The 23,145-nt window shown below is 34.5% G+C and overlaps 1 protein-coding gene across 3 annotated transcripts in view; it reads right to left on the bottom strand.

The window, feature by feature from the left end:
• The window catches only part of CSMD3 (CUB and Sushi multiple domains 3), a 383,091-nt gene that overhangs the window by 261,775 nt on the left and 98,171 nt on the right, over positions 1 to 23,145 (bottom strand). For all 3 annotated transcript variants that reach the window (XM_054385441.1, XM_054385442.1, XM_054385443.1), the window contains exon 4: positions 12,070 to 12,264. In XM_054385441.1, coding sequence (XP_054241416.1) covers positions 12,070 to 12,264 — 195 coding nt within the window. The remainder of the gene's footprint in view (positions 1 to 12,069; positions 12,265 to 23,145) is intronic.

Below are 23,145 nucleotides of genomic sequence, written 5' to 3'. Positions count from 1 at the left end.
CTCAGTAAGAAACTCTGATTTTTTTTTATGCATTTATGTGTGGATTTATTAAAAGGCATAATCTGCATATAGACATGTCCATGTACAAAATGTTAGACTTCAAATATGAAAACCACCTCATCACACAGATTATCCCTAGAATAACTGTCAGTGGAGTTCTAGTCCTGAAACACAACACACAGCATTTCAGGCATTGGCAAATAGTTGTCTGACATCTGTGCCTTAAGACAAGACAGTCCTGAGTTCCTTACTTTCTTTGGGGCATCCTCTACTTCAGTCTTATTCTTAGATGGACTTTCACACTCATCCTCGTTAGCCAGCTGTGCAAAATGTTCTTTGTGTGATCCTCATTTCCAGATTCTGCAAAAGACTTCATTTTGCACAGTTCTACTTTGCTTACCAAATATTTGTTCATATTAAATACCGTTGATTTTCTTCTGAATTTTTACTTATAGTGTTACGAAATAAATTTCACACAGATTTGAATCTTGGAGGGGGTGCTGAAAATTATATGTTGACTGTTTGCCAACCTGCTAGATGTATCTGTGACTTAATCAGCTCATTTGTCTTCATATGCTATTTTGGTTTGCTTCAGCTTTTCATATGAAGCTGAAATCATGGCGTAACAACATGAAATCTTTGGAGGTAGTTATGATAAATGCTCTACTTAGATAGGAACAGGTTGTCTTTGGAATTGCTTAAATAAATAGACAAAGTGAGGTGACACAACTCAAAAGAAAAATGCATTTTTCTTCCAGAATTCCATTTTCCTTCCTTGATTTACAAGTTCATAGAACCAGTCAGGGTTGGAAGGGACCTCAAGGATCCTCTAGTTCCAACCCCCCTGCCATGGGCAGGGACACCTCACACTAGAGCAGGCTGCCCAAAGCCTCATCCAGCCTGGCCTTAGACACCTCCAGGGATGGGGCCTCAACCACCTCCCTAGGCAACCCATTCCAGGGTCTCATCACTTTCATGGTGAAGAACTTCTTCCTTACACCCAGCCTGAATCTACCCACTTCCAGCTTTGTTCCATTACCCCTAGTCCTGTCACTACCTGACAGGCATCAGCTTAAGGAATTTTGTTTGTTTTAAATGCTTGTATTTATACCTTCACTTTTTACATATCTTTCTATAAATACCTGTAATATTGATCCACTAACTGAAAGCTTCTATCTAACAGAAGAACCTGGATATTGTCCATAAATAAACTCACTCTGCTATGATTTCAGGAGATGCTGATAAGTTTCAAGCTATTTTTCATAAGGTATCTAAATATTGATGGCGAAGCTCTTTAGTAGCAACTTCTTGATGTGGACCACAGATCTTTCAGACTGTTATGCAAATGATGATACAACAAATAAGAAGAAAGGCTGATCTTTAGGAATACTGGAAGAGTGAAATACTGAGGATGACAGAAAAGGCAGCTTTTAGTGTAATTATTTGTGCACATTTAAAATATCTCTCAATTTCTATGTGCTAGCCTAGCCAGAAAACAGCTGAAGTGCAGCAGTCTGCCAAGCCTGCCAGCTCCTGAGCTGACAACGTGCAGATGATACATTAATTTATTCTGGGACTAGAGGACTACAGAATCACTAATGCCTGTAAACCATCTCCATAGTGCTGGCACAAAACAGATGATATGCAGTGTTAGAATTTATGTCTGAGAGAAATTTATTTGGCTAATAGCAAGATCATTATAGCATCCTTGTTCAAAATGGCAGGCAGTCCTGCAAATAGCAGGGTAGACACAAGACACAAATTTAATCCCAAAATAATTGAAATTAGAGTGGTTGCAAGTATATATGCAAAGGCACAAACCAAACAGAATTATCATGCAGCACCATGCTTTGCACTTCAGAATACATGACCCTTTTCATAAGGCTCTTTATGCATGTATGAACCTTAGGCCAAGCGATGTATCTAAGAACCTAGGTGGTGAACAGAAGGTAGTGTTCATACTAGAGAAAACAGCCACATAAACTCTTCCAATTACTAGAGGCAGAAAATTTAAAAGAACAAATCTCTCAAAACTACACTTCTGGAAGACAGATTTATGTGCAAATGCATGCCATCCTGGCTTTACATATGCTTTTCTAGAATCATCTTGGGAGTGAAAGGTAAAGGGCGGGATGGAGCAAAAAGGTCTATGGATCCAACACACAAAACTAATTGAATTTTATACTAAAAAGGAAGTCACATTATGGGCTTCCTCGAAAACAATCTTAGCTTTCTGAAATTCTTATACTCTTTTACAATACTTTGCTTCACATAGTATGGTATCTTTGTTGCAGCAGCATCCTTTGAATTAAGTCTTGCCAGCTTCCCTTGTTAGTTTCTTTTCTGTATCTTACCATTACCGCTAAATTCATTGGAAGAATTCTCATTTAGCAATGTATTATTTTCAACGTTCCAGTTCCCTGTCTGCTCTACTCATACAGCCTTTGCAGTACTGGCACCAGTTATCTACGCTTAAAATGAATCTATTTTCTGTCAGTCTAGCACTACTAAATTGTTTCATCCATATCACTCTGTTCTCTGCCCTCATTCTTGAATATGATTTCTGTACAGCCTTTCAGAAGGCATTACTCTGACAGACAAAACCATATAGATCCCCTAGCTCTTTATTTGGTCCATGACAAATTCTAATTCAAATCAATACATGTGTTCAATAGAAGTTGACTTCCTCCCCGCTCACCTACACAATACCCAGAGCTGCATGTAGGACCTGAAGGACAACTTGAGGTCACAACTGGGAACAGACAGTGTAATATCTATGCACTACCTGAAAAGGTTTCTTGAAGGATATATTAGAATGATAAACCTTTGTTCCAAATGTTGTGACAATTCACGAAGACAAAGAAAAAGAATCTCCTGAGTTCTCTCCCCTTTCCATCTCAACACACCTGTGTTGTACAGCCATTCACGTTAACTGTTTTTAACTGATATCTATGCTGCAGATTTTTAACATTTTTATAAAGTCCTCGTAGTTCATGTACTATTTAAAATATATTTCATAAACACTCATACAAAAGTCTTAAAAGTCAAAACTAAAAGAAATCAGGAAGCAGCTCTTTCAGGCAGCTCCAGACAAAACAGGATCAAAAAAACAGGCTCCTACTCTATTGATATATGATTGACAGAAGGAAGGCTAAGCAAAAGGGACAATGCATAGGTCTACCATGTGTCAAATTTATACTTTTTTTTCATTATAGTTGAATGTAATAAATAAAATATTATACCTGTAAAAACATGAAAAATAGCATTCAAAAGAGCCATAAAAACATGTCTGAGTGTGAGAAATGCAATACCTGACCTTAGTTTAAGGCGAGAGTTTACAGTAAGAGACAAATTTGCAAGGTGAAGGATCAGAGGCCCTTTTAAGAGGTCTTTTTAAATAGTAGAGATTTTTCTAACACACACACACATATATATATATGTTACACATACTTGCTTTTCTTACATAATTCAAGTTTACTTGAAATGCTGCAGTGACCAACAAAAGTGGATAATGGAGCAACAATGCACTTAGACATAGTAGAATAACTACAGCAAGCATGGCTAAAAAGAGCAAATGGTTAACAAGCAATTTTGCTGACTTAGCTGCATTTTAAATGAGGTTATGCAATTAAAGAAAAGTGGAATTATTAATCGTGTACTATGAGTGATGCATAACTGCATGTAACATGAAAAGAACCAGCCATCAGCTGTATCATCAGGGGATAAGAGAACTGTCATTATTATACTTCAAGTATCCAGAGCAGCTAGTTATTGATTACTCTGCTGTTCATTCTTTTGCTTTCTCCCTTCAGTGAAATAGTACTCTTAATCCATTTGCTGCACCATTTATTAGTGATGAAGCTTAGCTTAGTGGGTATTGGACATCTTAAATTTATTTTCCTGGGTTCCTGCTGTGGTAGTGTTTGTTAATGATTGGAAAATTTTACCTCAGGCTCTGGTGTTTCTACTAATGATAGAAAGTGAACACTTTATAAAATCCTTTTTTTTTCCTGTACAGGAGAAAAAAAAAACAACAACAAAAAAAACCCAATAAAACAAACAGCGTAAAACAGAAAGCCCAAGCCAGCAGCATCAGTTGTTCTATGGAAGTAATATTTGAAGGGCTTTAAAGACTTCAGAGAAAAATAATTTGTTATGACTTCTACCTTCCAGATGTAATTACAACTGAGTTATATACGTCAGAGTTTACAAAGTACTTAAATTATATTCAACAATTTCCATTTATACTCTGGTAAATTATGATTTTAAAAGAAACTGAGAGGTACAAAAAGTTTTATCAAATCATAATTTCAATAATCTCAGGAAAATATTCTTGTCTATTTTAAAGCCTGTGGGAGCAAAAGCTTTTTGGATTAAGCAGTTTAGTAAATTGAATTAATGAACCTGGGATTTACCAGTAATTACTTTCTAAGTATCTCAAATTATTTTACAAATATTATTTATGCTAATTGATAAGTAGAAAGGATTTATGCAGTAATACCACAAGAAAATGAACCTAGCATAAGCAGAATTTACTAGGTGAAACTGGAACTGAGCTACAGTTACACAGGTAACACCTCTCCTCTTAAAATAGTCTATCAGGGTTTCTAACAAATAAACTTGATTAGAAGTTAGTTTCAAATCACATGTGAAAGACTGGAGCTTTGCAGGAATGAACACTTCTAGTATTGTGCTTTAATGGCTGCATTGTACATATTACCAAAATCAACTGCTCAAATTGTCAATGAGCAGCCTGAACTGGCATTTCAGTTCACAAAGTTCCTCCTTTCCATTTACTGATCTTGATTCTTCAGAGTAATCTTCACCCCTTTCAACTGCAGATATAATTCTCGCTGTCATATTGTTCCCAGCAGCAATCGCACAACACAATTTCAATACTATATATGAATATGGCCAATGTGTTATTTCCTTCTGTGTCCTTTGTCTTTGCTTAAGAAATTTCTTCTGAAAACAAGACATAAAAATTATTTCATATTTTTCCTTAACCACCCCCACTAACTTCCATGCACTTGTAAGTCCTTAGCTGTGAATACAACTATGGGGTCAAACACTTTGGTAGTTTGGAAGTTTTATTTTATTAAGTATTGGGTTAGATTTCTTGAATTTATAATCTGGTCTTTTTCTTTTCCTATTTGTTCCCTGCATCAACCGTAGTAACAATTTTTTGTTATTAAATTTTATCTTATTGGTACAATTACATGAGAAGCATCAACATAATATATTGCTGTGTCTGTGTTCTCCTTACTTTTGTGTGAATTACAACTGTCTGCAAAAGTTCCTTTTCCAGAATAATTACATATACTTATTTCCTTCTAACCATAATTTCATTTATTTGGAACAGTTGTGTTCTGCTGCTTTCTCCAGTGCTTTGTATACTGCTTGGAGATGTAATTCAAGAGGCCTGTTTTTCAAATTAAGACAGTTGCTGCACTGATGAATGTTAATTTCTTTAATCCAAATATCTTTTTTTTTTTTTTTTATACTGGACTATATCACAGCAGATGAGGGTTTGGCCACTGTTAATTAAGTTTCCATCATATTCTTAGGACAGCTCTCCTCACTACTGACAGGAATTCCTCAAATCTCCTGATGATGTGCAAAGCCAAATTATGTAAACCAAATGAAAGTGTGATTCTGATAAATATTCTGATCTGGATATATACATTTGTAATGAAAGGACAAATAAGGAAAACCATTTTAAGATACTTAGTATTGCTCCATAAGCTGTTAACTGTATCTTAATCTTTTATAAATCTCTTAGCCTCCTTTTGAACCTTACAGCAGCACATCATTGAACACTAAATTTTCACATATGAGCACAGTGACTACTTCCAGTTCTTCTCCCAACATAAGAACTTAGTACTGTGGCCTTCATTATCATAAATGAACAAATACAGGTTTTGGACATGAATGTAATATACTTAAAGCAATTGGAACTCTCACAAATAACCTTGTTTGGTTTAGGAATGCATACATGTTATATAATTATTATTGCTCATGTATCTTCGGTGATCTCCATTTCACAGAGACTACACATAGTAGTAATGTTAACGTTGTTGCTATGATATTGTATGCTTGACCTGCTCACAAGGGATAAATAGGAGGCTGAGGTACCCAAAGACTTTTTCATAACATATCAATAATGACTTAGAATAGCTTCAAATAATCCAGTAGTTTCACCACCACTTTGAATAATAGGTGATCCATGGATTTGATCATATGTTAAAATTCACATAGGGATTTCCTGATCTTCAGGATTAGGTATATTTGTTCACACAAGTAAAATGCAGTTATGTGAAATGTCTCTGATAATGAGAATCAGATACTACCCTGGGAATAACACTGAGATAATGAGAAAATACAAGTGTTGCAGGGTATACTAGAGAGCAATTTCAATGTTTTTAATAGAAGCAAAGGCTTAACTCTATTGGTCTTCAAAATTAAACATTTTGAAGATAATTAAATTTAAGAATCTCTTTTATTGCAAAAATTCAAAGCAACAAAAGGTAATGGAACTTTCTTCATTAAAGAAGTCATTCAAGTTATTATTTTGCAGAGCTTCTGGGCTCTGCTGGAAAGTACGCAGCATTCTACTTGAAAACACATAACATTTATATTACACTACTATTTCAATAAAATGGTAGACCTTTTTCATCATTTCTCCCCTTTCCCCTAGAAGCTTAATTAACTTTCCTAATTTTATAAGAGCATCATTTGCATTTGTAGGGCATTTACACTTCTTAATGTATCAACCATAAGACTGCTAGCCATTCTAAGTCACTGACTTACAATGCCCGAAAAAGGATGGTGGAACAGTCTCTGAAATATTACTCATACATTTGTGCCAATTCATCTTCAGTACTGTTTATTTTCTTTTTAAATTTAAATAATCCAATATATTTTTAATCCAGTCTCTTCACAGATATACTGAGGCTCTTTCTACAAATAAGCAGTAACACTATATAAGCACTAGCTTCAGATAAAAAATGGCTTGTTCCCCATGAGATGTAATTTATTCCCGCTTTTAAGTTAGTGCACTTTATTTTCCTCTGTATATTGTCAGTTCCACAGGTTAATGCACTGTATGGCATCAAGCACTGGACTTTATCTCTTGCTTTTTTCTCTTCATAGCCTACAAAGACCAGCTTATAGCAAAGACACAAAGGCAGAATCAGCTTATTTACCACTTATACTACTAGGTTCTGTTTGTCACACTGTCATAAAATCATTTACCTACCTGCAACCAAATATATGTCTACATTGTTATATGAATATTTCTTGGTAGTTAAGTGCAGTTTTATTAATTATTTTTTTCACAAATTTGTACTATTGAAGTTTGTATATAAACAGGTAGACCCCTTCCAGAGAGTGTACTGGAGTATTTACAATACTCTTAGGTATATTTTTGTTTCATTTGAGGATGTTCTGTTTTTTTCTGGCCTAAAGACTTACCTCATGCAGTTGAAACATATTCATGTATCTACGTAATCACCAAATTATACCAGTGACTTGCAATTAATTTTCCTCTTCAGTGGGTTCTGCACACAGGCAGTATCAAAACACTTCAGTAGTGAGATAAGTATTCAAATATGAATACGTAATGTCTGTTAAAATATGAGCTTATAAAAATCTCAATACAGTGTATTTGGAATAAATCCACTGAAGAAGTATACATTACAGAAGTAGGTATAGATACACATACATTGCAGGGGAATCACAGAATTCCCAGAATTCAATTTAGTAACAACCTCTTTAGTTTTCTAACTGTCATGACAATACATGGAAAAATAACTCAATATCCTTCCAGATAAATAATTGAAAAAGCAGAAATGTCAAAAAAAAAAAAAGGAAAAAAAAAAAAAAGCCCCTACTGAGAGTCATGCACTTGTCTGATCAAAAATGCATGTTAATTCAAACAAGTGGAAAAACAAAGCCTCTTGTTAAAAGTATTAATGGAAGTTTCATAGTGGGAAATATTTTGTAAACATACGTACAAGCAAGAATGAAAATATTTTAATGGAACTTCCAGGAACACAAATAAAATATATTCTAAAAAAAAATAAAAAAGCTTTGGAATGAAGATTCTTACAATGTTGATTTTACCCTAGAGCAGGAAAAACTCTGAAAAAGAAATAAAAAAAAAATCAGAATATTTCCTTGACTATGAATTTGTCCTTTTAGAATCATAGAATCAGTCAGGGTTGGAGGGGACCACAAGGATCATCTAGTTCCAACCCTAGTGTGTGGGACACCTCACACTAGATCAGTCTGGCTAGAGCCTTTTTATTGTAACTTCCATAAAATGGCAATATTATGCATAAATGTAACTTTATTAGCTTCACTAAATTATTCCTTGCTTGCTGCATTATAGAGAAACTGCAAGCTGCAACATTTTCTTAGGAACAGGTGATATGATAAAGATGCTGTCATGTTTCACTGTTGAAAACAACCTTATCAAAATTAATTTGTCAAGGAAGAAGGCTTTATTTAAAAACCAGTCATGGGTTGTGCACAGTATAATTGACCACAACACAATAAATTCAATTTAGTTTTCTTTTAATTAAGGTGGGTTTTTTTTCACTTCTAGTAAATCTATTAATAATCTCAGTATTTAACAAATGTCAGAACATGCAAATGACAGGTGAAAAAAATTGTGCACTTGAACTATGTTCAATGAGAAACAGGATATGAAATAAAGCAAATGTTAGGTATGTGCACAGCTTTTGCAAAATATTCCTATAAAGAGTAATAAATAAAAAGGAAGTATTTGAGAAATAACTCATTTCTTCACTAATAAAATTTGTACCAAAAATGCATAACCTAAAAATGTACAAACATCAGTGTTGGACACCAAATTACACCACACACAGGCAGTAGGATCTCATGTATGGATTCTTGTGGCAATAGGAGCACTGCTGATTCTAATTAAATTCTCCTCACTGAAACATCAATACATAAGAATGACATTGCTAATCCACAAGCACAACCACCTCCTGATTTCTTGATTCAGAGGGAAGACAATGTAAATGGAATGAGATAAAATGAAATTACCCCTCACATTCACTTGTTCTGGATTACAAGAGGCAGGTGATCTAAAGACTTTACCAACGTTCATAGATTCACAGATTCATAGAATGGTTTGGGTTGGAAGACACATTAAAGATCATGTAGTTCTAACCCCTCTGCCACGGGCAGGGACACCTTCCACTAGACCATGTTACTCAAGGCCTCATTCAGTTTGGCCTTGAACACCTCCAGGGAGGGAGCATCCACAACCTGTTCCTGTGTCTCATCACCTTTACAGTAAAGAATTTCTTCCTCATATCAATCTCCCTTCTCAAGCTTCAATCTATTCCATCTCATCCTATCACTAAAAGCCTGGCATATAAGCATATTTTAAGTTCAGACTTTTGTTCATTTTATTTCCTATGTGAAAAAAAAAAACAACAAAGCAATACAAAACCCTAAGCAAAACCAACCAACCAGAAACAACCAACCAACCACACACACAAAAAAAGAGAAAAGATAATTCCCACACATATACTCTCAAAACTATAGACAACTTCACTTATTTGTCTCAGGATTCTCTGTTTTAGACCATTGATTTGGAACAATAAGACATATGTCAGAGGAAATCTTATTTGATCAAGTTTAATCAAAGAGAGTCTTTTATTAATCATAGAGAATCTCTATGGCAAACTGAGACAAAGAGAAAAGAAACTCCTTGGTGAGTAATCAATAATAGCAGACTTCCCTAGAATTCTGCATCAGATGATTGCATTACACAAAATTAGGTCTCCATATTAAATGTAAAGGTAGAAGTTTCTGATACCAGACATGGATTCATAGAAGGAACTACTGAAAATAATCAGGATTTTTTTGTTTGTTTTTTTTTTTTTTCTTGAACATAGAACAAAAATTAAGCCTTTAAGCCATCATGCCCGATGGTAAAGCTTAAATCAAGAATCTGTCACATTCCTAGGTTATGCTTCAGTAATTTATGACAACTACTATTACCTTGTGGGTTTGCTCGGGTTTTTTTGGTTTTGTTTTTTTGTTTTTTGTTTTTTTTTATTTGACAACCTTCTAGCCCTTTGGTTCTTTGCTGCTATTGATAAAAGAACTGTCTTGTTCAAAAAAATGGTTTCCTTCTGCAAGAATTTCTGCAGTAAATCAAGTCACTGCTTCATCCTCTTCCACATAGACTGAAAAGTTTGAGTTCCTTCAGTCTATAGACAAAACATCAGTTTTGAAATCTAACAAAACTTGTTTCCTCTTTTTTGGAATCTTTTCCAAATCATCAACTCTGTTTTGCCCTAGAGAGTGACATTATTCAGCTAATGGCCCCTTTAATCATAAATAAAAGAAGTATGCTTTTCATATTCTGATGGCATAGCTTTCTGCTTGCACACTAGTGTTATGTTTAACCATAGGACTACTTTGAGAGTTTGCAATTCGAACGCAAATTTACACCATATATTTTCATATCATCTTGGAATAAACCTAAAATCTTATCCCAAGTTTTAATGAAAAGTCTTGTATTAAGAGAAAGCATATGCAACACTATTCTAATCTTCATCTTCCTCGTTTAAGAGTACAATTTTTTATGCCAATTCATTCTGAAATTGGCAGATCGAGAATCTGGACAATGTTGAAGTCCATTAGCTTTCTCCTTTATCACAAATTTAAGTTTTGTGCAAATATTCTCATCAGATCTTTGGTATGATCATCACCACAAACAGAATTTGAATTTATGCCTTGATTGTGTATTTTTTTCATTATTTGCCAGCATTTACCTGTGAAGTACGGGGGAACACAGGATCACAGGATGTTAAGGGTTGGAAGGGACCCCCAAGATCATTGAGTCCACCCCCCCTGCCAGAGCAGGACCATAGAACGTAGTTCAGCTCACACAGGAACACATCCAGATGGGTCTTGAAGCTCTCCAGAGAAGGAGACTCCACAACCTCTCTGGGGAGCCCTCTCCAGTGCTCTGTGACCCTCACAGTGAAAAAGTTCCTCCTCATTTGGAGGTGGAACCTCCTGTACCAGGTTACATCCATTATTACCCTTTGTCCTATCACAGGGTGCAATAACAATAACTTCATCTTTTCTTCAGGATCATAGAAAAACAAGCCAAGCACAGCAGACAAGAGAATGGTCCTTTCAATGGTAAACATTTCCTGCATATTACTATTTTTTTGTGGTACTGGATAACCATGCTTTAACCCAATTTTTTTTTTCTATTTAATCAGACAAATTAAGTTGGATTTTTTTTTTCTGTAGTCCCTGCCAGAATGCATATTTCTTTTAGACAAATATAAATGCTACATTCTGTAAAGTTAACCTGTGAATCCAGAGAAGAATCTTAACCTTGCCTGGCATAAGGTGTTTCATCAAAATACTACCTGGTTCTGTATAGTAGTGATATTTCCTTCATTTTATCAGGTTAGCTCCTCTTATTGCTCTGCAAATATTATTTCTCCCTAATAGTCTCAGAAAATAAGATTTCCCCATAAAACATAATTCTCTAGTGATGTTATATTTCTAAGGCGAGTGAGCGAGAGAAAGAGATTTGATCTATATTTGTTACGATACAGGTTACATACTATATAAAAATCTCTGTCTGAGAATGAGTGGAAGTGTCTCTAACTCAATTGTTTTGGTAGTTTCAGACTTCTATCTGCTCAATATCCAAGTTAACGCTTGACAAAATATCAGTCCTTAGGAAATATTAATGGATCTCAAATCTACAGTCTCATAGTTTAAACATGTTGAACAGAGATATTTATATCCTACTTATTACTAGCTTTCTAGATTTTATTTAATTGAATATATTTCAAAATAAATGAGATATCTAAGTGCAACAGGATCTTGACTGAAAAATTAGTAGACGCATACACTGAGATTAAAATATTCAGAAAGGCTTGGGTGTTTTTTTTTCTTCAGCCACAGTCTAAAACTTAACAATTGAAACACATTTCAAGTTGCTCATACCAATAAATGCAATGCATATATTTGAGAACATCACTGTAATATTTCTCTTACCTCTGCAGATAGGAACAGGGAAGTCCCATGATGCTGTGTTCACAGAGTTGGCTATGCAAGTCAGCTGAGGGTGGCCATCCAAGATATATCCAGTGACACAGCTGTATCGGATTTTGTCACCAACATCAAATCTTGTACCATACAAGATACCCTTTGGTGGAACTCCTGGATTGCCACAGGAACTACTCTGTAATTCTAGAGAAGACATATTTTTATTACTTATACTGTTTTTGTAAATCAATACTGGATTTTGCTGAAGGTAAATGCTGCAGTTGACTAGTGCGTATTTGTTCAAAGGGATTTCTCTTAAGTCTTTCACAGGTTTCAAGGCCATTCCAATTATTGTTTGTCATCACAGCATGTCAAAATAGAGGCAAGAATATAATCCTGTGGACTTTGGTTATCTTATGAATCATACTCTATTAACATGAAAATTCTACCTTTACAAAGTGTTTTTGTTTTCAGCTTTTCAAAAAAAATGAAATCTTTCAGAGGCCTGTATTTCTTAAGGCTTATAAAAAGGTCACACAAAGATTCCCTGTCCTTTGAAATGGAGAATATAAAGCTTAGTGATGCCTTTAACAGTCACTGCCTAAAAGTGCTTGCTTTACTCTTACTGCTGCCTCATCAAGAACTGGCCACATAAGGCAACATATTCTTATCAAATTCTATTACATTTTAAAGCACTAATTAAAAATCAACCTCTTTCTAACATAAAACTCATTTTCCAGTTGAATACCATATGACTCATCTAAAAACATGACTTGGCATTATTTTTTAAATATTATTAAAGTAGCTAGTATGTTACTATTTCTATCCCTTCAAGTAATTCTGTTGCTAATTTTACATAATAGAATAGAAAACAAATTGTGCTATATAAAATATATTATATTTTATATATTATATATATACAATATATTGGATCATCTAGTTCCTATATATATATATACACACTATATATATATACTCTATATATGTATATATATTGTATATATGTATAAATATATATATATAAGATCCTCTAGTTATATATATAGCTCTCTCTCTATATATATATAGGATCATCTAGTATATATATATATATATATATATATACACACAATAGATATACTCTCTCTACATATATATGTGTATATATATTGCAAATATGTTCAAAATGAGAATACTCCCAGAAGAAACTAATATATTGTATATATATTGTGTATATATATGTATTTATGCAATATATTAGTTTCTTCTGGGAGTATTCTCATTTTGAACACACACTAGTGCACTATTCTTACAGGGGGAGGAGGGAGTGTATGTCACCAAATAATTGCATTAGCCTCCTTTGATAGGTGGCATCTATTTTCAAATGAAATGTGACATTTTAATACCATCTCCCTGCCATTTAAAGCTACAGATTGTTACCTTGAGATTGTCATCTGTCAGGGTACACAGGGATTGGCAAACTAGATTGTAATTTTTGTTAAGCTCTTCACAGGTTCTTGACTACAATGACCTTCTGATATTCAGTAAAGAGATGAAGCATGCAAAAGGGTTTCCTTTTAAATCTGCCACATTATAATTTGACTGAATTTCTCCTTGTTCATACACTCTGAAAATAAGCATGACTGATTTTTTTTTTTAATACCATCCTATGTCTTCACTTTTTTATTGCATATTGTCACTCATACCCTTTTCAGAGAAAGTTATGGCAACACTTTTAGTCTCTCGCCAAGTAAAATTTTTCATTGTCTGAAATTTATTTGTTAGTTATCTCAGAAATTTTATGCTTGCACAAAACCATAATGTTGTTGTTTTTGGTTTTTTTAAATCAATGTTCCATTTGTAAGACAGGTACCTATGAACTTACTTATCCTCTTTTTTTTTCCTTAATTATAAAATATAAAGATCAAATTATCCTTCAATGCTTAATTTCTATTTCATTAATTGTTATTAATGTCAATGGAAGCTCTGTTCAAAGACTGTGGGTAGAATATACCTCAGAGAGTTTTGCTTAGCAGGAATGGACACGCTCCTTCAAAGAGTTTAATTAGTAGAAATTCAGCCACTTATAAATACCAATTAAGAAGCTATTCCAATTAAATCACACTACATAAAATTTCCTTCTGACAATACTTTCAAAAACAAAGCTGTCAAAAGTTCAACCTCTCTCTTTCTCTGCAGTCATTCAAGGAGAAACAATCACCAGCTATGTAAATTTCAAATTTTCTTTCTTTTTATTCAGATTTCAAGTCATAAATTTTAAAATTTATTTATCATTTATAGAATTAAGAACAACACCTGTCTTCCCTAAACTGCTTATGCATTAAATATATAACATAGTTTCCAAAAATTGAGAAAAAATATTTGCAAATATTCCAGTACAAAAATGTTCGTCATCTCATTGCATTATATTCATTTCAGTGAAGAAGATTTGCATTTTCTCTACTAAAAATTAATGTTCTTCACAGATTAAATCTGATACTAGAAATTTCAAAACTTTAAGAATCCTTTTTTAAAAGGGTTGTTCCATCTCTTTATCACAGGTTTTCACAGTTTTCCAACCTAAAGCGAGAAATGCTGTCAATACCAAATGTGTATCTTCATGAGTACTCACTTGTTGAAAGAACCATGAAATATCCCAATAAAGGCTATTATTTGTTTCAGCTATTATTTGTTTCATGTTTTAGTTCTCCTATGAAATACTCCTGGTATCCCTATACCACCAGCTGAATACCTTCCTGCATTACTGCATACCACTAGTCCCGGACTGCTTGGTCACTCTTATCTGCTATTCCAAATAGTAATCCCTTTACCACACAAAGCCTGGTATCATCCAGGGTCTATGCCATTCTAGAGCCACTCCAATTGTCCTTTGGGACAGAACTTGGCATAACTGGAAATACCAGAACACTGCTGTATACATTTCCAGGATCTCAAATATTAGGAAAGACAGTACATTTGCAACACTTTAAAGTAGCTTGAGAGAGTGTCCAAAATTTACCTATATCAGATATTGTAATGGTTTATTTTGGTTGCACATAGTTTTCCAAAGGTTTCATAAATGGAAGAAGTGACTTAGATACGTAGTTTAAACCTCATACTATTTTCTTTTCTGTCTCAAAATGTGTATGGTCTGTCCTTTCTTTTCTGTTCTGCCTGCATTTACATTGCTATGAATATAGGAGCAAACATGGTCTAGATTTAGATCTAAAAGGGACTGGAAGAATCAACTGATCAGTATAGAAATAACCTCATACATATTGGAATATGCATATACTTGCCTGTCCCACTTGAATTTGCAGAACGAGAGAAATCACAAGAAAATCATGGAGTAGGCAGTATCAGTGCAGTGAAAGAAAAAATTAAAAACTTAATCTCTAACTGGCAATTTAACTACAGAAGCATACATAATAGAGCAAGCAAAGAAAGAGACACTATAAATAAATGCATTGTATGATTTAGCATGAGAAAGACAGATTTATTAAAATAGAGATTAAATGAAAAAGATCCCCTTCTCTTCCCCCAAATTCAGGTCTCTTCTTTGTAGTAATGGATTCCAACAAATGTCTTACTTCAAGATACAAATGCCACTATTCTGAAATTCACAGTTGTTTAAAGCTGTAACAGAAATAACAGTTTTGCTAACAAACATAGGGAGGTTTTTCCCTTGCTTTCTGCATTTTATGTGGGCCAGTTAGAAGACAATGTCATATTCTGGTATCTAACTATAAATAGGTGCACAAAAGGAAGTGTGAGAAATATTTTTTTTAAGAAAAAAAGGTAAAAAGTGTGTTTTCTTCTCCTGCTCTTAGTCATTTTTCTTGATAGACAAATATCCTTGAACTAATAACCTCACTGAGGGTCTCTGCTGTTCACTAAAGATACTACAGCTAATTACATTTCATAGTTTCTTACCTATTTCTTAATGAATGACATAGTTTTGCTTTTTTCTTCCCTTTGAAATTATTTTCATGCCAACAAATGAACAAATGTCAGAAGAACTTGATTATTTGAAGCAAAGCCACTGATTACTGTAAGGATGTCTTTCAAAATGGTGTCATGAGGGAATTTTAAATACAGGGTTTTATACCTAATGCATTGAAACAGTCACTGCATTTTCTGTCCTTGTTACTAACACAGGAATGTTTCTATTTATAGCATTAAAAGAATATGTTATTTCTACAGGAACAAACTTGTTTTAGCATTAATTAGAACAACATTAACATGATTCTTCCACAAACAAGAGAGCAACAGCAACAAGAAGTACAGCAAAAAAGCCCTTCAGGATATGTGAAGGGAACAATGAGTAACACTGATACAGTGAGCATGGCAAACATAATACAAGAAATGATCCAGGGTTTGTAATACTTTGCTTTCACATGAAATACACCATTGGAAATAATTATCTGTTTAAATCAGCTGAAGACACAGCTGAAGAACTAAAGTACTAAAGAACTGAAACGTGATGCAAAAAGACAACAGAAGCCACTAATTTTACCACATGACAATATAATTCAGCACCAAGTGAAATCAGCTGAAAGATGATGATAAGCTTCTGCAGATATGGCTAAATCTGACATTTCCCTATAAGACACACTACTAAAGTAAATGACAAACAGCTAAAGACAGAATAGTTAGCTAGGAAAACTGTAGAATTAAGGGCACCAGCCACACTTACTTGCCTTTACCAAATCCCTTTTGACTTCTGTAAATTAAAGGTTTATCTGCAGTAAATTCTTGTACAGATGCTGAGGGCCCCAGTTAAACCACAAGCATGGCTGGCACAAAGAAAACTAGTTTTCTCCTCATGAAAGCTGGTGAGGGACTTTTTAGGGTGTTGGGTAGTGATAGGATTAGAGGGAATGGATCCAAGCAAGAGGAGGGGAGATCTAGATTAGATGTGAGGAAGTTCTTTACCACAAGGGTGATGAGACACCGGAACAGGTTGCCCAGGGAGGTGGTGGTAGCCCCATCCCTGGATGTTTTTAAAGCCAGGCTCTGGGCAACCTGATCTAGTGGAAAGTGTGCCTGCCCAGGGCAGGGAGATTGGCTGCTAGACGATCCTTAGTGTCACGTCCAACCCTGACGATTTTGTGAGTCTATGCAAGGGACTTCGGCACATGAGAACTGGGCACTAGGTGGCACCTGAAACATTCAGAGAGTTGCTGTATGACCTGGCAGCGTGACGAATATTTCCTTCCACATATACCAGTGCTAACACGAAATTTCAACTTTTAAAATATGTTTCACAGATGTCTGGTATACATAACGTGCTGGGATCTCTATGTTTAGATGCAGAATTACTATTAGGAAGCACTGTAGTGCCCTGATTGAAGTACAAATGTTTGATACAATTGGGTAACTTCATTGTCTGCCTGCTTCTTTTTCTCAAAGGATATACTGTCTAGTTTCCCTGGCATGAGGGATTCCTTAACCTTTGCATTTACAAAATTAGAGCTATTATCCCTTTACTTGTTTTCTAAATATTTCTGGTTTAGCCATTTTAATCTAAGAAAAATGTGCTTTAATTCTCAAATTTAATTTTTATTTTAAAATGGTTTAGAACTTTCCCTTTAAAAAATTGCGTTCTCTCAAAAAATCTGTATCACAGTTGTTCTTCAAGCATCATATTTGCCTGATACAATTAATGTCCTTACTGTACTTGATGGGAAAAGGTCAAAATCAGCCTTCTGGGATGTCATGAGGACATTACTAAACTCTTCAGAGGCCTTTTCATTTGTGTATCTCATAGTGAATCTCAACTGGCAGGTTGAGGCTGCTGTTCAATAGGTAGGATACGTAGTGGTCGGGCAGTGCTTTTGTTTAGTCAAGAATAGATTGCTGCAATTACTTTTCTGAATGTTCTTATCATGCCCTTTCAACTGAACATCTTCTTTAGAAAACACAAACTCTTCATCCCTTTGTGTCTCAAGGTCTCAGCACATCAGGTGAAATTTAAAATCCTTAATCCAAGCTTCCTCTCAAAGAATTTTCATGAATGCTTCATGATGCACCAGAGTATCTTTGAGTCTATGTGTTGATATAATACAACTTATTCAGTTAGTGATGTTTTATTTTATTGCATTAAAGTCATGAATACATATTCATACTGTGAAGAGTGTAAATTTGTGGTATTGTATAATCAAATGTAAAGTAAAAATGTTACATTCTGAGACACAATATGTCTTATTGTACATGTCCTTACTTCATATAAAGGTGGAAGTTTAATCTTTCTACATCAAACTGTACTTGATGATCCTTCTTTCAGAAAATACATGAAATACTGAGTAAGAGAAAGTTTATAATTAAAAGTATACAACTAAGATTAATAAAACTTGTATTTTGTTCAGTTTCTCACCCTTTATGATATTACTCAAGTACATTATAAAAAAAAATCAGATCTTGCATAATAAAGTTCTATTATAAGTCATTTTTCTAACCACAATCATAGTTCTAAGGTCTGAAGCAGATGGCTACCTAGTAAAGTTCTTTTCATTAGAGAAGATCTCTGGTAAATTTTCAGCTCAGGTATAGTATGATTTTTTTTCATTAAAATTGTTCATACACAAGAACATTTTAAAATAGTGGGTCAAGGATATATGTATGATTCTGCTTTTAATGGTACTTATCCTGATAATTTCACAGTGCTGAAGTGCATTATGGCCTAATGACTCTACTGCACAAGGTGAAATAATATGGCATTACCGATCTTATCCAAATTGCTTACATAATGATTTGTTAAGTGGAAAAGACAGTGTGATCAAATTAATGGATCATAATGTCAATAAATAAACATCTGCAACAGGCTGTTCATCAAGAGCAAGCACAAAAGCTTTGAATGAATTACTTTCCATAAATTTTTCTTTTATAACCTAGTGCTGACTAATGTACCCACAATACTCTATCTTCCAAACCATTCAGCCCTCCACATTGGAGGAAAAGCCACATTCTGCTCCAAACACAAAAGCATGGTCTGTTTTTCCCATCTACTCCACTTTTCCCTGTCCGAAGCAGATATCTGTAATAGTTATTTTATTTCAGCATTACGCTATCATTTTCCTTTTGCAAAAAAATTAACATTACTTTTGGTATTAAGAATTCTATTATCACCTTCATTTCTTGGGCTTGGGCACTTCTAAGAGAACATGTCTCAAGCCTCAAAATTTCTAGGCTTTGCCCTATGCTGAAGGCAAGCTCCTTGGAAAATTTGGAAAAACATTTTCATAGTTCTCAAGCATGGGAGAATGAAAGTAGCATATTTTTCCATGAAACATATGATATCCTTATGCAAGAATGATTTAAATTGTCTGAAAAAAGGAAGAGATTTCAAGTTGAATATGTATCAACATTATTCTACAAGCTTGGCATAGGAGGAATTGCTTTATATAAGCTGTCCTTGAGGGCCTTGGTGAAAAGTGCTTAATTATTATATTTTTCTTTCTAATAGTAAAAATAAAAAAAAAAAAGAAATAATATACTAATCATAGAATCATAGAATCAGTCAGGGTTGGAAGGGACCTCAAGGATCATCTAGTTCCAACCCCCCTGCCATGGGCAGGGACACCTCACACTAGAGCAGGCTGCCCAGAGCCTCATCCAGCCTGGCCTTAAACACCTCCAGGGATGGGGCCTCAACCACCTCCCTGGACAACCCATTCCAGGCTCTCACCACTCTCATGGGGAAGAACTTCTTCCTCACGTCCAGCCTGAATCTTCCCAATTCCAGCTTTATTCCATTCCCCCTAGTCCTGTAATACAGTACACATATTTTCTCTGGGCTGTGGACTATCATGAGTATCTTTTTTTTTTTCCCCAGAGATTTTAAAATCAGAAAAGGTTATTTCTACTTTCTAGCCTGTGTCCTGTAAGAGCAGAGATCACACAGTTTCCTTTGTTAGTCCTGCACCAAAATAATTGGGTTTGAGACATAAACAGTAAAAGGCACTTTATCTTACTTTGTAGATAGTGATGGAAAGCATCTGCAAAGCAATTCATGTGACACAGACATATTAACTGTCTTCCTTCAAAGTCTTCTATTTTAATCAGTGCAAACTTGAACTCAACCTCAAATCATGTTAGCTGCCAGAATAATAGCTACTTTACTCCCATCCCTTCGGGTTATCTGCTGTGGGTTATCCCTCTCCTGACTGAGCTGTTATTCGAATGAGTAGGAATGGTCATAATTTGTGGGGAGAGACACATTTGTCATTAATAAGAACTTCAGATTTGAATTTACTTCTCATTAAACGTCTGTGTTGATCACTGCTGCTTTAGCTCGTTACTTGGCAAGCTAATCCTGAAACAGGTATGCCAGTCATGTCTCTGAACATACTGCTTATATCTGTATGGAGAAAGTACTTGAACAACACCCTCCTGGCTTGTACTTTTAAATATTTTCAATATCCTCTTCTTTTATTGAGGAAAAGAAAAATGTTCTAGGAAAAGGTAAGTTTAATAGTCTGCTACAGCCCTGCACAAATCACTGTGACAGAGCTTATGAAGTGTTTGTTGTGGTGCTAACTCACTGAACAATCATACATCTTACAGAGATCTATGCAAAACTTCTTTAAAGAGTGACAGATTGATATGTTAGAAGAGCTAAACAGTGTCAAAGAAATATATGTTATACAAGTAGGCTGTTAGCACAGTGTGAAATGGTAAGGAATACTTAGAAATGTATCCTCAAGTCTATATCTGACATGTTCAATCCTGTGATACAGAATTTTACTTTACTGTCTAAGGAGAAAAAAGAAATTATAAATGCCAACTGACATACAAAACCCTGATATTCAGCATTAGTTTTCTGGTTCTGGTGGAAAGGCTCTAATGAACTGATGAATATTTCAGTTTGATATGCTCTCCATTTCCCCCTGCAAAATAAAGGTGAACAAGAAAAACAAGGAGAAAGATGTTTTTCACTTTGTTTCTCAAGAAGTTTACAAAGATGTGTTTGCATTCAAGGACAAAGTCTGTTTTCATCAGACATGTTTGTGACTGTTGGAACACTATTACACTTATTATTGACCCAGTTACCAATGATGTTTTACTGAATTCATATATTGGCTAACTGTAAATAGAAGACTGTAAGAGTTAAGAAAGATGGAGTAGGGGGCAAGTAGATTTACAGAAGTCCAGACTTCTTAGTTTGTGTCTCATCACACTGAATGTTCAATTTAGCATTCAGCTGTGAAGACTCTGGCAGTGAACCTTATGGATATTAATGATGGCTCAACACATAGTTGAGCATCTAGAAATCTTGAAAATCTTTTATTCTTCATCAATTATACCTACTCAAATATTTACTAACAGACATATGACACTAGCTAGATAGGACTACAGAGTTAATGTGATGTCTCTAGTGTTTACCTTGTTTCAAGGAAAATCAAGCAAGTCTTCATGATGACATTTTTTTTCCCCCCTAAATATTTGTTACATTTTAGAAAATGAAAATTGTGTTAGCTCAGTTATATTAGATCAGTACATTTATATAAGCTCAAACTTTTGAGTATATTTTTATGTCTCTGCTTCTGCAGTCTTTTCAATTTCATCAAAAGCCAGTGCTGTTTCCAGGATTACAGTCCTCTGGCTCATGGCTGCAACTCAAATTCCAAGTATTAGCAATGTCCAGATATTACAGTAATTGCTTAGAACTACAACTATTTTCAGTTTGTACATTTCAAGATCATGAAATGACACTGCAGTGGTCTTTTTCACCTCAGAACTGGCCTGAATGGCAAGTTTTTAACAAGGGATTAGAAATGAGTTCAAGGAAACCTCAAGTATGTAGAAAACCACATATCAAGGTCAAGAAATCAAACTTTGATCCCTTTGATTCCTAGTAAAATCCTTTCCTGAATACCACTCACTCCTGGCTGATAATGGATCCATTCTATAAATTTTAGACCTGGCTAATACTGAATATGTTTGAATGCCCTGGTGATAATTACATAATCACTTAGCAGCACAAGTTAAAATTCTTTCATTCATGAGATCCTGATTGCTTCCAGTTTAAGACAGAATGTTTTCACTCATATGTCTCCCTGCCTGGGATATATTTGAACAATATTTGGAGTATAGAACAGACAGGCTTTACAATACAAGCTTTCCTTTTGAACATTAACCAGATGGATTTTTTTTTTTTTTTCAGTAAGGTATCCTCTAGAAAGAGCAATACAAATTCTAATTTATAAAACAAATCTATATATCATATGTTCATATCAGCTCTTTCTCATATTATTCTTTTTGGTTATCTGTTTTCTTCTCTGAAAATCACATACAAGCTTCAGGTAACTTTAGATTTTTTTAAATATCTGAGTCAACAGTTTTCAAGATATACAACAAAGGATGGTGACACAATTACTGGTATATCTGGAGTGCTCATATTGTGGATTTTTTTTTTTTTTAGAAGACCTTTCATATCCTAACTTTTCAAGAAGGGTGCTGCTTATTTAATGTCTGGTTAAGATCTGCAATGCTATTCATACAATAAGTAGACAACAACCATTACCCACCTCCCTTGGAAACTGAGGCAGATATTTTAGCATCTAATGTTTTATAGGTGGTAACTAAAATTATTGAATGAAAAGCAACACTTGTATTCAGTTACAAATTTTCCAGGAGGCATGAATTTCATATTTTTCAAGAAAAGAAAAAAATCATTATGAAAGAAGAAATATTTTTTGTGCTACACAAAGAAGTTGTAATTTGCAAGGGGGAAAATGTATTTCTCAAAAAAAAAAAAAAAAAGAGTCAAAAGAAGCTTATTATTCTATCCCTTCTCATTTTACAAATCATCTTCCAGCTTTTGTAAAAGGCAAGAATTAGTTTCTGCAGCTGCACTCTCCTTTACCTCACAGTCAGAGTAGGTATAGCTCTCGCTCTGTGTCATGACCGTTCTGCAAAAATATGTCCTTCACTTAGTGTCAGCAGCAGAATCCCTGGCACCAAAGGAGAGAGAGATTCTAACTCATAATCACAGTCTCTGAGAGGTGAAAGCATTTCCCTATATGGTATCACTAAGCCTGAGCTACATACAGATTTTCAGTATGATAGCCACACTCGGACAAGGTAATAAAAGACACAGACATT

This window comes from Indicator indicator, chromosome 12 (assembly GCF_027791375.1).
Source record: "Indicator indicator isolate 239-I01 chromosome 12, UM_Iind_1.1, whole genome shotgun sequence".
Classification (NCBI taxonomy): domain Eukaryota; kingdom Metazoa; phylum Chordata; class Aves; order Piciformes; family Indicatoridae; genus Indicator; species Indicator indicator.
This window is presented reverse-complemented; position numbering and strand designations above follow the sequence as displayed.